Source organism: Salarias fasciatus, chromosome 18, assembly GCF_902148845.1.
Source record: "Salarias fasciatus chromosome 18, fSalaFa1.1, whole genome shotgun sequence".
Lineage (NCBI taxonomy): Eukaryota > Metazoa > Chordata > Actinopteri > Blenniiformes > Blenniidae > Salarias > Salarias fasciatus.
The window spans coordinates 4,865,913-4,882,437 of NC_043762.1; the positions used below are offsets into that span (position 1 = coordinate 4,865,913).

General features: G+C 44.2%; 1 protein-coding gene across 1 annotated transcript; it reads right to left on the bottom strand.

The window, feature by feature from the left end:
• Positions 1–3,886: 3,886 nt before the first annotated feature.
• Positions 3,887–10,032, bottom strand: LOC115405696 (histone-lysine N-methyltransferase 2B-like). The gene is made up of 3 exons (XM_030115359.1): positions 9,966–10,032; positions 4,508–4,807; positions 3,887–4,427 (listed from the first exon to the last, which is right to left on the bottom strand). Exons 2-3 carry the CDS (start codon positions 4,716–4,718, stop codon positions 4,168–4,170), a joined length of 471 nt encoding a protein of 156 aa, XP_029971219.1. The 5' UTR covers positions 4,719–4,807; positions 9,966–10,032; the 3' UTR covers positions 3,887–4,167.
• Between the last annotated feature and the right edge of the window lie 6,493 nt (positions 10,033–16,525).

Below are 16,525 nucleotides of genomic sequence, written 5' to 3' on the forward strand. Positions count from 1 at the left end.
GATTCCAAAGTTGTGACATGAGCGCTTCCATACAATTAAAGGAAATTAAATCATCATCTTCCATCACAGTGAACTGAACCATTAATGGTTGTTTTCAATTACTTTCAGTGATTACTGTTCTCCTCTTTTCAAACCTCACATCATCACTGGTTAGTTTTAGGCTCTTAGATGTATAAAACCAAACAAACAGAACTTGCAGGTGTCAATTTGGCAGTTGAGAAAACAAATATTTTCTCAACAAGATGGAAATGTGAAAGTAAGGTGTTAAATTAAAAAAAAGTGACACCAATCTTTTGAAAGACCCCAAGTCCCACTCATCAGGGGACAGGAACCTCCAGGACCCCAACAGCCTCCATCCCTGATACTGACTCTGGACTCTCCACCAAGCACAGCAGGAGTTCCTGTCAGTAGAAGAACACACAAAAAACCCAGACTGCTGCATTATTAGAAAATTGTAGTTTTGCTTCCTCTTAGTGGACAAAAGGAGGAGTGACAGTGAAATTTGTCTGATATTTGTGTTGCGTGATAGAGAAAGTGGTTTGAAAAGTATTTATGGTTACTTTGAGTCATCTTAGTGTCAAACCTGCTGTGTAACTAGTCATGAATCGTTTTACAGGAAACTCCTGTCCATGGCTGCAGTTTAGTGGAATTATGTGTGATTTCAAGGGGCTGTATCATGCAAAATTCACTTTTAGTATGTTTTGACCTTGTTATATAGCTATGTACTCACCAAAAACACCCCCAAAGCATTTTTTTCCTTCATGCCTGCGTGTTTGAGCTTTCGTCCTTGTTGTGCTGCTCAGAGAGGCAGCCCCATCCCGCACCAGTGAAAACGCTCTGTTTCCCACGTTCACGTCACACTGTGAAGACGGCTCCCCCCCAACTCTGATTACGGAGATAAACTTTAACCATCGTCTGAAAGCAACAGTCAAGCAAGAGCAAGAGTCTGAAGAGTCTGAAGGGTCTGCGCTTGGTGAGTTTCTCACAGGAAAAGACGTTTTCGCGTGTCTTTGCGTGTAGAGAAGCTAGAGCTAAAGAGCTAAAGCTAGCTAGCGTCTTTGTTTTGAAGCGCTGATTGGCTGAAGTAGCTGTCAGTCAAAGTCCACAGGGGGAGAGGCGGGATTTTCAGTGAAACTGAGCGTTGTCTCTTCCTGGTTTCAGAATTAGCCCCAGAAAATCCTTTATTTCACACAAAATTACTTTTCCTTAGCGCCAAAAAATAAACTATTACCATGTTAGAGCCATTTCTAGGGTTTGGACTAGCTCAAAAAGCATGATACAGCCCCTTTAACTTTGCTGATTGATAAATGTGTTCCTGTGCTCTTCGGCAGCCCTCTGTGGATTAAACCCTTTAATCTGAGCTCCTCAACATGATGTGGAATTAAGAATAAAGAAGCTGGAGAAGCAGGGAAACTGAAGTAGAGGCCAGAATGAAGCATGAGATTCTCCTTTAGTGACACAAAAATCACTGTTACACAGTGGTGGGCCATCAGGGCCTGCAAAGCCTTCTCTGCTGGCCTGAAAAGTATCTGAATTACAGACTGATATAAATTACATTTTGTCCGTAAATAATTAATAAATGATTCCAAACGGTATGTTCCAGTTCCTTTCATAGTTTTCATGGTTGCGCTGCTTCAAGACATGTTTTTTTTTCATATTAAATCATTTAACCAATCAGGTTTCAGGCATCATCTGTTGCTAGGGTCAAAGAATTCTGCCTGAGGCCTTCACAGTTGTTCCTGATGGCGCAGTGAAGTAAAGTGAAGCGTCAAACAGACAGTTGCTTCAACCAATCAGATTTCGAGTTGGCAACTCAGCGCCTTCCAGCGAGCTACACTAACAACAGCATATCCAGGCCCTCTGATTTACATTCACCAAGAGATACAGTAGGGGGCGGTATGCACCTAAGTTGTTGGTCGCCACCCGCAATTATTCCGCAGAAAAAGAAGAAGAAGAAGAAGAAGAAGAAGAAGAAGAAGAAGAAGAAGAAGAAGAAGAAGAAGAAGAAGAAGAAGAAGAAGAAGAAGAAGAAGAAGAAGAGAAATAAAACTTACGCCAGAAATCCCACAGGGCAGCTGGACATAAAGCTCTGGCTTTATGAAACTGAAACGCACGGATAATGTATATGACAGAACAATTGAACTCTTTTTGAAGAAGGAAATGAGGACGGATTTTGTTTGCAAATAATCAAGATTTTGGTGAGTAAATGTTCCTCTTTTCCTAAATAATATTGCTGTTTTATTAAGTTGTTGATGCTCATTGTATGTGCACAGATGTAGTAGGAGACTTGTGCACTTCAGCAAAGGCATTTATTCTGGCTGCACAAGTATCTATCTGCTGTGCAACAACTCTTTATATGCATGTCTGCATCATATTTTTTTATAGACATAAAATAGTTATTGAGAGGTGGATTGGTTCAGGCAGATCTGTTCTGAAGGCCTTAGTGTGAAATGCACGGTCCGCCACTGCGTTACAAGAACATTAAAGTGCGTCTCACTGGAAAACAAGGGCCAAGATGCAGTGAAAAGACACCAACAAACATTTTGAAATAACTGTGAAATGAACCAAAGTGGCTGAAAAAAGCAAAGACTCCCAAAAACCTGTGGAAAGAAAAACAAAGGAGAAAGAACCTCGTAGGGAGATTGAGACACTGTGTCAGTTTAACCAGCAGAGGGCAGCACAATGAAGGTTTTCTCTTATTCCCCACAAGAAGAGTGAGAAATGAGTGAAAAGTCTCTGTGCAGGTCTGGAGAACTGCAGGAGATAGATAGATAGAGATATTCTGATCAGTTTTTATAACTCCTGTGACCATGCACAGGACGGAATGGAAGAAATAAAAGGTGGATGATTGATCAGAGATTTAAAACGCAGGAAAATCGCAATTTGTGTATGCATTGTTTTTTTAATCTCACTCTTTCATTTGACCTTACCTGACAGTAAGATTCTTTTTTTTATCTCGATGTATTTAAAAAAAACTACCTTATTCTCAGAATTTATATCGGAGTCGATCTGTCAGTCGTATAAAATGTAAAAACACATTATCTCACAAGAAATTCAATTTCTGGTTTTGATTGATTGATAATTTGAAAGTGCCAGAATGTTTTCATCATTTCACTATCAAAGTACATTTTAACTCTTCTGATAAATCAACATGTGACCTTCAACATGGATGTTTGTGCTCTAAAGCATTCAGTATGAAAGTGTTTCTAACTTCTATGGAGTCTGTTCTGATGTGAATCCAACATGGACCCTCAGCAGCAGACTGCAGGCTGGATCATTGTTCCTCCTTTGACTCCATCATTTATTGCTGGAGTTCACAAATGGAGACTTTTTCTCTCACAGAGGAAGAACAGAGTTTCCACTTGTAGCTGTCATGTTAATAAAGAGAAAGTCAAAGGTCACAGTGTGGAGGCTGCAGAGCAGAAAGCCACAGAACTGCTCTGCTGCAGTGGAGGAAGTGTGATGAGCTCTCACCAGCTTGTTTTTTCTCTTCTAATAACCACAGAGAACAAATTCACATCTGCTGCTGCTCCGTCATGAACGCCACTCCTGTCTGTCTGTCTTCTCTGTGGTTTGATTTCCTCTCAACATGTTTCTGATGAGACCTCCACCCACACACAGGTGAGCTGAGGCCCTGAATACTGTTACTGTTGCACTGTGGGAAATATTTGGAGCTGATTGAATTCAGTTCAGTCCATCAGTATCAATGTCATCAGAGTTTAGTAGATTGAACAGCTCTGTGTTTCATGAGGAAGAGACTGAAGATCATCAAAACTCCCATTCACTGTTCACTTCACAAGAAACTATCCTGATGAAGAGTGAAACACTTCCTGTTAGCGGTCAACATGTCAGACTGAAGAGAAAACACAACAAAACAACATTATGTGACATTTTATTCTGCAAGTAGTACTGAATAAATGTAAAGAAAGTTTAACATTGAGAAGCAATATCATAAAAGAGAAAAGCAGAGAAATATGTCATTAGTTTCTTTGTTTAAAATACTGACTGAACTGAAGTTCCTCTTTCTGTTCTTCTTCTCTGTGTTTTCTACATGTGTTCAGGAGGAAGATTGTTTCAAGATAATCTTTGTTGTTCTTTACAGTTGATGACAGAAAACATGTTTGAGTTTTCCAGCAGGTGTGAGTGAGACGTCAAAGCTCTTGGAGGTCAGTCAGCATGTGTGGAGCTGGTGGACGGTCCTTTGTTTCTGAGGATCATCATCAGAGAGAGTCCAAAGCAGTAGACCACACTCTTCACTATCAGCACTGTGTACTGCAGGCAGAGCAGCCTCTCTCTGGACCAGAGTGGTGGAGGGACGGCTGGAGGAGGAGGAGGAGGAGGAGTAGAGGGAGGAAGGGTAGTAGGAGGAGTAGAGGGAAGAGGAGGAGTCGATGGAGCAGTGGACGGAGGGGCAGTGACCTTTATGACTGAAATGGACAAAGGTCAACATGTCAGTGCTCTAAATAATGACAGTGAATCACAGCTAAAGTCATCAAACCTTCTTCACCTTGCTCTGTTTCAGCCTCCACTGTTCCTCCCTCGTGCTTCACAGAGCAGCGATATTTTGTTTTCGGATCATAGTGTTTGAGCACCAAGATGGAGGTGAAGCGTCCCGACTCTCTGAGCTCCAGCTGCTCTCCCTCTCTGGAGTTCAGCTCCTCCAGGCCGCCGTTCTGCTTCAGTCTTTTCCAGGAGAACTGGACCTCACGAGGGAACATGGCTGAGGCCACACACAGCAGGTGGTTCTTCAGGGGATCTCTGGAGGCTGCTGGGTACACGCTCACCACGGGCTTCACTACCTTCCGCTCTGGAATCAGACAGCAGCAACAAGCAGCACACACACACAACCACAAAGTCAACAGCAGCTTCCAGCTCTCAGCTACATTCAGTCTGATCCTGGAAACCACCTCAACTCTGATCAATCAGCTGATTGATGTGAACACAGTACAAAGGTCACTGCTCACTGTGTTCATGTTGACATCAGATTCTGTCTTCACCTCAGGTCCTCATGTGTTGCAGCTCACAGTGATTTTTAACAGAGAAATAAAGTGGTCAGAGTCGGGGCCACACAGTGGAGTCAGTGTGAGAAAGTTCCTGCTTCACATCCAGGCTGAACTCGGACTGAGTTTATGTGTGGAGTTTGCATGTTCTTCCTGTTCAGGCATTGTTTTCCTCCAGGTTCTCTGGTTTGCTAAAATCTAAAAACAGCTTTTGAGTCTGACTAGTAACTCTAAAGTAGTTGTATCTGTGTTCATGTGAGAGACTCGTGTTTTCTTCACTCAGATAAAGTTGGAGGAAAACAGCGTTCATTCAGAATCCTATTTTATTTTATTACTCTTCATTTGAAACCATTGAAAATATTTTGAGGAATCTGAGTGTTACAATAAATCTGCTAAAATTAGCACATTAATTTCTATCACTATGATCTTTATATATATTTAATGCTATGACTTTTCCTTGGGACCAAGACTATATCAATCAATCAATCAATCAATTGATTAATTGATTGATTGATTGATTTATTGTCGATCAGTGAATTGAGTCATATAGTTTCGCAAAGTGATTTTGAGAAAACTAATATTTTTATAGGACATATTTCAGTTTCTGATATTGAATTAAATTTTACAATTGATGCAGTTAAAATTTAAATGCTTTATTATTCAAAGGAGATAAGCCTCAAAAATGCATTTTAAAAAATGAATTCTACTTCAGTTTTGTAAAATGTCCATTCTAACAGATTAGTTTCATGTCATCTGAAGTGATAATTCACACATAAAGTAAAACTTCATCAATCATGATTTTAAAGATAAAATGTAGTGACCCTCTAATTGTTATTGTCATTGTATAAATTAATTTAATAATTTTAATTTATTTCAGCAATGAATATACACTTTTTGAAGCAAAGTGGTTTCATAATCTCCCTACTGATGTTTTTGTAGATTAGATGGTAAAATAAAGAAAAGAGGCAGAACAAAGTCAGCTGAACTTGATAGTTCATTAAAATTCAATTTGGGAAAATCAAGAGACAATAAAAGAAACAACTTGAGTAAAGTCAGCATTATTAGTTTTAATTGTCATAGATGAAAAGATTTCACCTCAGAGCAGTATAAATGGATACCGAGCAGCTAATTATGTTTTTTTTTTGTTTGTTTGTTTTTAAGTTTATAAACTACATTCCTCAGATTCTATGTTGACAAGCCCTTCAGCAGGAACTGAAAATATTTTACATTCATTAGTGACACAAGACTCAATGTGAAGAAAAGTTGTATCATTTGTATTTTGCCATTCTATTTGTAACTTTTAAAATATTGGCAGTGATTGAATTCAGCAACATTCAGCACAAAGGATTTCAGGAATCTGTCAGTTTATTTGTCAAGATTCATCATCACTTTGAAAAGAAACTAAACTCGCTGGACACAGAATAGAAGTGTTTTATCTTTGACTATTTATATCTGTGTGGTTATCTTGATGTGAAATAATTCTAGATATTTTCAACAGTAAAATACAATTGATTTCCCAAGTATCCCATCATGACTTTAACATCAAATCAGCATGTGTAAGACGGTAAGTTCAGTGTTTTTGTGTTTCAGTGTATGATCAATTAATCACATTCTTCTAAATTAAATTCAGTAAACTTAAATGATCATAATATAGCATTAACTTTACATGTTAAGAAGTAATCTGAAAGCAAAGCTGTGAAATTTGTTGAATGTAAAATGGCAGTTTGTCTGACTGCCTTCGATAGTATCTGATATTAAGGTGATTAATCTTCTACTAAATAACTGAATGAATGAACAAATAAATCACATTTTAAAATCCTCTGATCAAACATATTTTCGACCTCTGATAAAAAAAAGACAAACATAGAATCAAAGTTTGTTCTTACCGTTTACAACGCACAGTTTAGTCCCAGAGCCCCAGACGACCCACAGTGAGAAAGAGTGAAACAAAAACCCTCCTGCAGCTGAATGTGAGCTGAGCTGATGAGACTGTGTCATATTTCTGCTTCATAAAGAGTTTCTCTGATTTCATATCAACACATCTGTCTCTGGTTTCTTTGATCCAGCAGCTCAGCTCTGATGATCATGTATGTCTCTTGGTCAGTTCACAGCTTTAGTCCACATGGAGCAGATCTGGACTAAAATACTAACTGCTGGACTGGAAGGAAGCTTGTTTTACTTCCTTGGTCTCCAGAAGATGAAATTCATGAAATGAATCAGTTTGTTTTTAAAAGTAAAAATGTTGTACTTATTCGAAACTTTTTTTATATTTATTCAAAACATTTTTGCTTCTAACTGAAATGTAGCTTTAATGGTATTTTTAATATCTGCCTGTACACCAATGCTGAACGATGTTCGATGAAGCATTTAATAATAAAAGTGTCACGAGGCCGGTTGGGGGCTCAGGTGCAGAAAGCAAACCAAGGCAGGGATGCTGGCAGGGAGGAACACTGAAAATATTGTAGTAGCCGTGGGGGCCACTGGAGGTTGCTGTCCCAATTGACTGTGTGCCGGGTGCCGCAAGGCATTTTGGGTGGGGATTGTTTGGGCTCTTTTGGCCCGTGTTTTATGTTTATTTGTGTTCACTTATGTTTCCTTTATTATTAGTTGTGTTAGTAATTGTGTTCTCATGTGCCGTGGCCACTTTTCATGTGTTCTTTAATTTTTATGTGTCGGACCATTAGTTTATGGGGTTGCCAGGGGATTGGGACTCGGCCTGCAAACCACTATGAAGTGTGGTCCAGAGTGCTTCTTGAGCTTCACATTAAAAGTCCTGGTGTGTTAAAATCGAAAACCTCTTGTCAGTCTGCCTCAAGTGGCTGCTCCAGTGTTACACGGCTTTCAGAAGTGGGATGGTGCTCTCCTGAGTTCAGATGGAGGAAGACCTGAAGAAAATTCACCAAGTTGTCAATGAGGGGCTGAGCCGTCTTCAGAGAGCCATCCCCAGAAAAAAAGAGCTGGCCAGCGGTGAGTTTGCGCCCGCAAGCCCTGACAGCTCCACCACGTCAAGAACCCGCCGCTCCTTGGCGGCACAGTGGAAGCACCGCCGCCGCTGGCACGCAGAATGCTGCTACTACTGCTGACTTCCAGTCGCCGCCAGCCGAGAGCTGGGAGCTGCCCGCCGCCACCGACAGAAGAACACCTGTCAAGCTGCTGAAGTATGACGGAGAGAAAGAGCTTTCCCTGTACTTAGCTCAGGCAGAGCAAGTGACACAACAGAATGGCTGGAGCATGACAGAAACAGTGACAAACCTAGCCCTCGCCTTAGAAGGGAAGGCGGCCAGGGTGCTGCTGGATCTCAACCCGTCACAGCAGCAAGATCTGCAGGCATTAAGCGTCGCCCTGGGAAGAAGATTCTGCAAGACACCATCCACTGATGAAAACCAAGAGCAACTGATGAGTCGGCGCCGCCGAGAAAGACAAATACCGTGTTTCCATCGGACGCGTTTAACGCAGCTGCATTCGCAGTGTCATTCACACATGACACTGTGCACACAAGTTTTATCGCTGGTGTGTGAATTCATTCGCGCGTCAAAATCGTGCCACGTTAGGAGCTCGAGTGTTATCGTTGATACATATATGCAAAACAAAACATCCTGCAGAAACATCACAACCCTCCTCATTGCCGTCTCCTGCACAGCAGCAGTGGGCAGGATTCTTCTGATGTTTGTCCCACAGTCCTGTGTGCACCCGGCTGTCTGTCTGTCTGTCTGTCTGTCTGTGTCTGTGTGTGTGTGTGTGTGTGTGTGTGTGTGCGTGCGTGCGTGCATGCATGCGCATACTGATCGATGGTGCAGTTTTTGTTCTTTTTTGTTTTTATGACTTTTTTTTACTATTCAGCACTTTGCGTTGTTTCTATGAATATGAAAAGTACTTTCAGAAATAAAGACTGAGATTGAGATGGCTCCGACAGCCACAATTGCTGCTCTGTATTTGGCATGGAGAAGTCAGCTTTGGCTGCGGCCGAGGCGCCGGCATCGCTTCTGGATGTATACTAACCTACGGAGGCGGTCTGAGCTCGGTGAGTTCAACCGTCTTCTGCAGGAACTGCAACTGGACTGCCGGTTCGGTTCCAGCGCTACTTCAGGCGACGCCCGGTTTCCACAAGAAGCGGTGAACAAATGAAATTGCGCACACCGCTTGCCGCTCGCCTTGGCATCGCACCAAATGTTCTGCATGGTCGGTGCCCTGCATGCCCTACGTCAGCATGTCCATGAAGACCGCCACGCTGATAGGCTGTCCTGGCGCGAATTCGCTGGAAAAGTTCAATTGTTTCAACTCGAGCAACAAGCGTCGAGCGATGAAGCTTCAGGCGGCGGTCGTCAAGCGGCAAGTGGCAGTGCAAGCGACGGGCGCACGACTCTTTCTCTAGAAATGCACGCTGTCAGGCGTCATCGGTTGGCGCCTGCCGCCAGTCGCTTAACATTCAGAGACAATTGCATCATTACATTGACTTTGTATGTAATCTTATCGCGTGAAAAATTTGCGTCGCGTCCAGTGGAAACACAGCGAAAGGCTGGGTTTCGTTCGCCGCTGATGTGCAGCTACACACACAACAGGGTTACGCCCACTTTAAATTTGCTATCCAAGCTGAACTGGCCCTCCATGCCTTTATGTGGGTCCCACGCCAGAGAGACTCTAGCAACATGTCTGCCTCGCTTTGCCACAGACACTCAGCGAAGCACTGCAAGAAGCTGAGAGAGCCGCTAACGAGCACCCCCAAGACCCCTGCTCTTCGGCCACATGCCAGGATGCCTGAGTGAGAAGAGGAGTGGGAGATCAAGCCGCTCACTCCACCGGGCTGACTCCATACCAACAGCAGCAGCTGAGGACACTTCTGGCCGGGCATGAAGACATCTTCTCAGCCAACATCAAAGATTGTCGGCAGACTTCCCTGTCCCAGCACCACGTCGAGACTGGAGACGCCCCGCCCATCTGTCTGCGTCCCCAATGGCTCGCGCTCACCAAGCGGCAGGTGGCTGAAGAAACGATCCACGAGATGCTGGATCCGGTAGTGATCAAGCCCTCTGACAGCCCCTGGGCCGCGCCGGTTCTGTTGGTGAAGAGAAAAGGCGGTGGATGGCGGTTCTGTGTGGACGACCGGCGCCTAAACAGCATGACAAAAAGATTTGTACCCGCTACCCTGCATCGATGACGCCCTCGACTACATTTCCGGTTCCAGCTGATTCAGTTCCCTCGATCTACGAAGCAGTTACTGGCAAGTGGAATTAGCCCCATCAGCAAGACTAAAGACCAAATTTACCTTCGGCCAGGGGTTGTTGCTGTTCCGGGTCATGCCATTTGGGCATCCCCCCATATTATCGGATAAAACACGTCTCCAAACGAGACTCCCGGGCTGAATTTCAACCCCACTCCGACCCTGCAGGCAAAGTTCGAGCAGCTGATGGACAGAGTGCTGGCTGTTGTTCTACGGGAGCAATGCGTGGTGTACCTCAACGACCTGCTGGTGCTTGCTGACAGTTTCGATGGGGCCCTCGCCCACCAAAAAGAGGTCTTCGAGCACATCCGCTGGGCCAGGCTGAAGCTGCACCTGGGGAAGTGCTGCCTGCTGAGCTGAGAGACAAAGTTCTTGGGGCACGTCGTCAGCACCAAGGGCGAGGCTACCAACCCTGACAAGGTGGACTCCGTCCTGGGCTGCCCAAAGACGGCTAATGTCAGCGAGCTGCGAAGCTTCCTGGGGCTGCCGTCATACTACTGACGCTTTGTGAAAGACTTTGCCAGAAATGCCAGCCCGCTTCACCATCTAACAGACAAGGACCGCCCCTTCCAGTGGGACAACAGCTGCACAGCTGCCTTCCAAGCGCTCAAAGCTGCCCTGACTGAAGCCCCCATCCTGGTGTACCCATCATCAATCAATCAATCAATCAATAAATTTATTTTTGTATAGCCCAATATCACAACAACAGTTGCCTCAGAGGGCTTCAAGATGTTACATTGGTCGGTAAAGTAAAAACAGTGAATAAGCATAATGGTAATATGTCAATATTTACAGTAACGAGACAGAACGAAGCAACCACCGCCTTCGACCCTCACATCCGGCAAGAAAAAACTCCAAAAACCCAGTGGGAAAAGAAGAAATCTTGGGGAGAACCACAGTATGGAGGGATTCCTCTCCCAGGGACGGACAGCTTTGGCAACAGCTAGCATGAGACAATAAGAAGTAAAGCCTAGGACAATGTTGAGTACAGTCCGTTGGACGGTCCAGCACAAGAACCACGGATCCCAGCAGTAGAACCGAAGCCAGTCCACGGGCAGGACCGACAGGAGTGTCCTCCCGGTCCGGCCAGAGCTTGTTCGTAGGCCCTCGTAATAGTGGAGTCAGCAACTGAAACTGGAGAAGACTCCCCCTCGAAGGGGGGGACAACAGGTGAAAAGCAATGAACGGACTAAAGGGAATAACATTCAGACATTAGAGGATAGGGCTCAGTGCACCGTACTTCCCACAGCATTCTAGCTCCTAGGGCAGCTTTGTGGATACTTAACTGTTTAAACTAGTATTTAGTTAGTATAGTTTAGTTTAGTTTAATTCAGTTTGGTTTAGTTTAATTTTGTTTAGTGTAATTTGGTTTGGTTTGGTTTAGTTTAGTTTAGTTTAGTTTGGTTTAGTTTGGTTTACTGTAGTTTGGTTTACTTTAGTTTGGTTTGGTTTGTTTTAGTTTAGTTTAGTTTAGGATCCCGAGCTGACCTGATCATAGGCTGCATCGAAGAGAAACGTCTTGAGCCTAACCTTAAATGTGGAGACTGTGTCTGCCTCTTTGACACCACTTGGAAGCTGGTTCCATAAAAATGGTGCCTGATAGCTAAAGGCTCTTCCACCTAGTGTCCATTTAGAGACTCTAGGAGTCACCAGTAACCCTGCATTTTGAGAGCGAAGTGCTCTGATTGGTTGATAAGGCGTTAAAGCATCTTGGAGATAGGTTGGAGCCATCCCATTTAGGATTTTGTAAGTGAGGAGAAGGATTTTAAATCTAACTCTAAACTCGACTGGAAGCCAGTGAAGAGATTTTAGAACGGGAGTAATGTGTTCACGTCTTCTAGTTCCAGTTAATAATCTGGCGGCCGCATTTTGAACCAACTGAAAGTTTTTTAATACACTTTTTGCGCAGGCTGCGAGAAGGGAGTTGCAGTAGTCTAATCTAGCAGAAACAAATGCAGGGATGAGTTTTTCTGCATCGCTTCTAGGTAGAATGTTTCTTATTTTAGCTATGTTGCGCAGGTGGAAATATGCTGTTTTACAAGCCAGGTGGATGTGTGCTTTAAATGAGATATCCTGATCAAATAAGACCCCGAGGTTCCTCACAGTAGAGGAGGAGGATACACTGACGTTATCTAAGGTGATAATCTGTTTGGATAGACACTCTCTCAGTTTATGGGGGCCTAGTATAATGACCTCTGTTTTGCCAGGATTCAGACGGAGATAGTTCGTAGTCATCCAGGTTTTAATTTCTCTGATACAGTCACTGAGTCTGTCTATTTGATTAGTTTGATCAGGTTTCATAGATAAATACAGTTGTGTGTCATCTGCATAGCAATGAAAATTGATATCGTGACTTCTAATTATGTTTCCTAAAGGAAGCATATATAACAGAAATAAAATTGGCCCGAGCACGGACCCTTGAGGAACCCCATAACTGACCTGGGAGCACGGTGAGGACTGTTGGTTAACGTGAACAAATTGGTACCTATTAGATAAATAGGATTTGAACCAGCAGAGGGCTTTTCCTCTGATGCCAACCTCACATTCTAACCTCTGCAGGAGAATATTGTGGTCGATTGTATCAAAAGCTGCACTGAGGTATCGGAGAACCAGGATTGAGACTAGACCTGCGTCAGCCGCCAATAGCAAGTCATTAGTGACTTTAACTAACGCAGTCTCAGTGCTGTGATAAGCTCTATATCCTGACTGAAATTTCTCAAATAAACTATTGTCCTGTAGGTGGCGGTAAAGCTGTTTAACCACAACTTTTTCCAGGACTTTTGAAATAAAAGGCAGATTTGATATCGGTCTGTAGTTAGCTAGAATATCAGGATCGAGATTAGGTTTTTTCAGCAGTGGTTTGATTACTGCGAATTTAAATGACTGTGGCACATAGCCATTTTCTAGAGATGTATTTATTATAGTTATGATCGTATTTAAGATAACTGGAAGAATATCTTTGAAAAGCTTAGTTGGAATTGGATCTAGGAGACAGGTCGAGGTTTTAGAAGACATTACAATCGAAGTAATCTCAGCCCCATTTACTGATGAGAAACTATCTAGTATTTCAGGTATTTCAGGTGGAGGCAGTGGCTGGATTCCCTGAGCTTGATCTGAGGAAAGCGCTTCACTGATTTTACCTCTAATGGTTATGATTTTATCATTAAAGAATTTAAGAAAGTCATGGCAGTTTAAAGATTCTGGGATTACTGGTTCCACTACAGTATGACTGTTTGTCAGTCTGGCTACAGTGTTGAATAGAAACCGTGGGTTATTTTTGTTTATTTCTATTAAACGAGAGTAATATAATGTCTTGGCTTTAAAAAGAATTTGTTTATAGCTTAGCAAGCTACATTTCCAGGCCTTCAGAGATTGTTCTGATTTAGATTTACGCCACAGTCTTTCTAATTGCCGAGTTTTTTGTTTGAGAACACGGGTTTCAGAATTAAACCATGGAGCAACGCGCCTGGGTCGATTGGTTTTCAGCTGCAACGGGGCCACTACGTCAAAGGCAGATTTTAGTGAGTGCATAGCACTGTCAACAAACTGATCACTATTATCACCACTGGTCAATAAGCTCATTTCTGTGAGTTCACAAGATAATGCAGCAAATGCAGGCTGGATCAATTCTTTGTACCGAGCCACAGATTTTTCAGATAATGTCCGTATCAGCTGAATTTGAACTTTTTGAGCACAGTAGTCTTCAATCAAAACCTGAAAAGTAATTAAAAAATGGTCTGACAGTATAGGGTTCTGAGGGAGAACATTTAGGTCACTGACTTCTATCCCATATGTTAAGACCAGATCCAGGGTGTGCTTGTGACTATGAGTGGATTCATCAACATTTTGAGTGAAACCGATACTATCTAATACTGCAATAAACGCATTACTCAAACTGTCACCAGAATCATCCACATGGATGTTAAAGTCACCTATTATAAGGATCTTGTTATGAGTCAATACTATATTGCTTAAAAACTCTGAGAACTCAGTTAAAAAGTCAGAGTAAGGACCACGAGGTCGATACACAATAATTAATAGCACAGCTTTTTGATTCTTCCAATTTGGACAAGTAAGCGTTAATATTAAGCTTTCAAAAGAGTTGAATTTAACATTAGTTTTGGGTTTAAGAAGAAGACGAGAGTGGGAAATCACTGCCACACCTCCACCTCGACCTGTTGATCTAGCTGTTTGGAAATTAACATAGGTTGGAGGGGTACATTCATTGAGCCTCACATAATCATCTTGCTGGAGCCAAGTTTCTGTTAGAGCAAGGAGATCAATGTTATTGTCACCGATAAGGTCATTAACTAACAGAGATTTAGTGGTGATTGCTCTAATGTTTAGTAGACCACATTTTATGTATATCCTAATGGAAAAGTTATTCTGTCTTGTACAGGTGTTAAGCTTTTTACCCATTGACTTTTTTTTAATGCTTTGAGCACTTTGGACAGACTCAGTCTCTGTTAGCCTAGGTAAACCTCCATGCTTGACTTGTAAAAATCCGGAAGCAGGATTAGTGACGGGATCAACAAGATCAACAGAGGAGCGTTCTACACGACTGCTCTGCGCCCGGGGCTCATAGCTGGATTGTCAATTTAGAGTAAGAAGCCGATCAGCCATATTGTGAGCTAAAAGGGCTGCACCATCCAAAGTTGGGTGGATGCCGTCCCTGCGGATGAGCCCAGGCTTTCCCCAGAAGGTGCACCAGTTGTTTAGAAAAATAACTCCGTTTTCCTCACTCCATCTAGACAACCAGCGATTGAATGATGAAAGTCGGCTATACATTTCATCATTGACCAAATTGGGCAGGGGACCAGAGAATATTACGGCATCAGACATCGACTTGGCCAATTCACACACCGAGGCTACTTGTAATTTGAGCACCTCTGATTGTCTCCGCCGGGCATCATTACCGCCTGCGTAAATCACGACTCGACGGAATCTCCTACCTACTTGTTTTCAAAGCCTAAGGTTCCCCTCGATGTCCTCCACTCTGGCCCCCGGGTAACACCTAACCTTCACCGCTGGCAGCTTCACGTCTCTAACTATAGAGCTGCCAATCACCAGCGTGTCCAGTTCAGCCGGCGTGTCATCGCTGAGGGGAGAGAACCTATTGCAGACGTGAAGCGGTTCTTGGAGTGCTACGTGGCGGTGCTTAGCACTAGCCTTCCTCCGGACTGTCACAAACCGGTCCTGGTCTTGTCCCGGCTGCTCGGGACACGCTGCGGGGCTGGGCTTGCTAACACTCCTCTCACTGCGGGAACGGGCTGCGAGCCCTGCCGCAACCTCGCTGTAGCTAGCACTGCCCTGCCCCTCACATCTGCGCAGCCACTCCTCTAACTCGGTTACCCTGGCCTCCAGCGCTGTCAATACACTGCACTTTACGCAAATACCCCTATCGTCAAGGGAGGCAGGGTTCTGACTCAACATACGGCACACTGAGCAGGAAAGAAAAGAAGACAGAGGGGAGGACGCCATAGCGGTCCCGGCGGACCAAGCTAGTTAGCACGCTAAGCTAGTTAGCATGCTAAGCTAGTTAGCACGCCGGTGGCGCTAACGGCGGAGAAGAAATGTAATTCACGAGAGATCGCTTGGTCAATCGGGGGCGAAAGTAACCCTGGGGGCGTAAATAACCCCGATTTTTGATTGCTTCGTGAATTAACAGAAATAGCAAGAGAGAGACAGCAAGCACTTCAGTCGCTTGCAGGCTTCAGCAAGCTTCACCAACACGGAAAACACTCACCGGAGTGACGTCAGACGCTCAGGCATTACAGCAGCCATTCATCATGGACACTGACGGCAGCAAAGTCGGCTTGGGGGCAGTGCTGTCATAGGGAGAGGGGGAGGCTGAGAAAGCGGTGGCCTAATTCAGCAAAGCACTGAGCCGATCCGAGCGGAACTACTGTGTCACCTGACGAGAGCTGCTGGCAGTGGTGCTGGCATTGCGGCAGTTCTGGCCGTATCTCCTGGGCCAGCAGTTCCTCCTCCACACAGACCACGCTTTGCTGACATGGCTGTTAAGCTTCAAAGACCCAGAGGGCCAGGTGGCCCCCTGGATTGCGATCCTTCAAGAGTGGGCGGGGTGTCAGCACAGCAACACCGACACACTGCCCCGTTGTCCATGCGCCATGGTGGAGTGCTGCTTCTGCCAGCGGCAGGAGGACCGGGGTCTCAAGGTCCGGAGCGCGGCCGTGGTGAGTATCCCCCACGGCCTCTCACTGTCTTCTGCTGACTTGCAGGGTTACGAGGTGGCTGATGAAACGCTCAGTCTGCTCCAGAGTTGGCTGGAGGCGGGGCAGCGGCC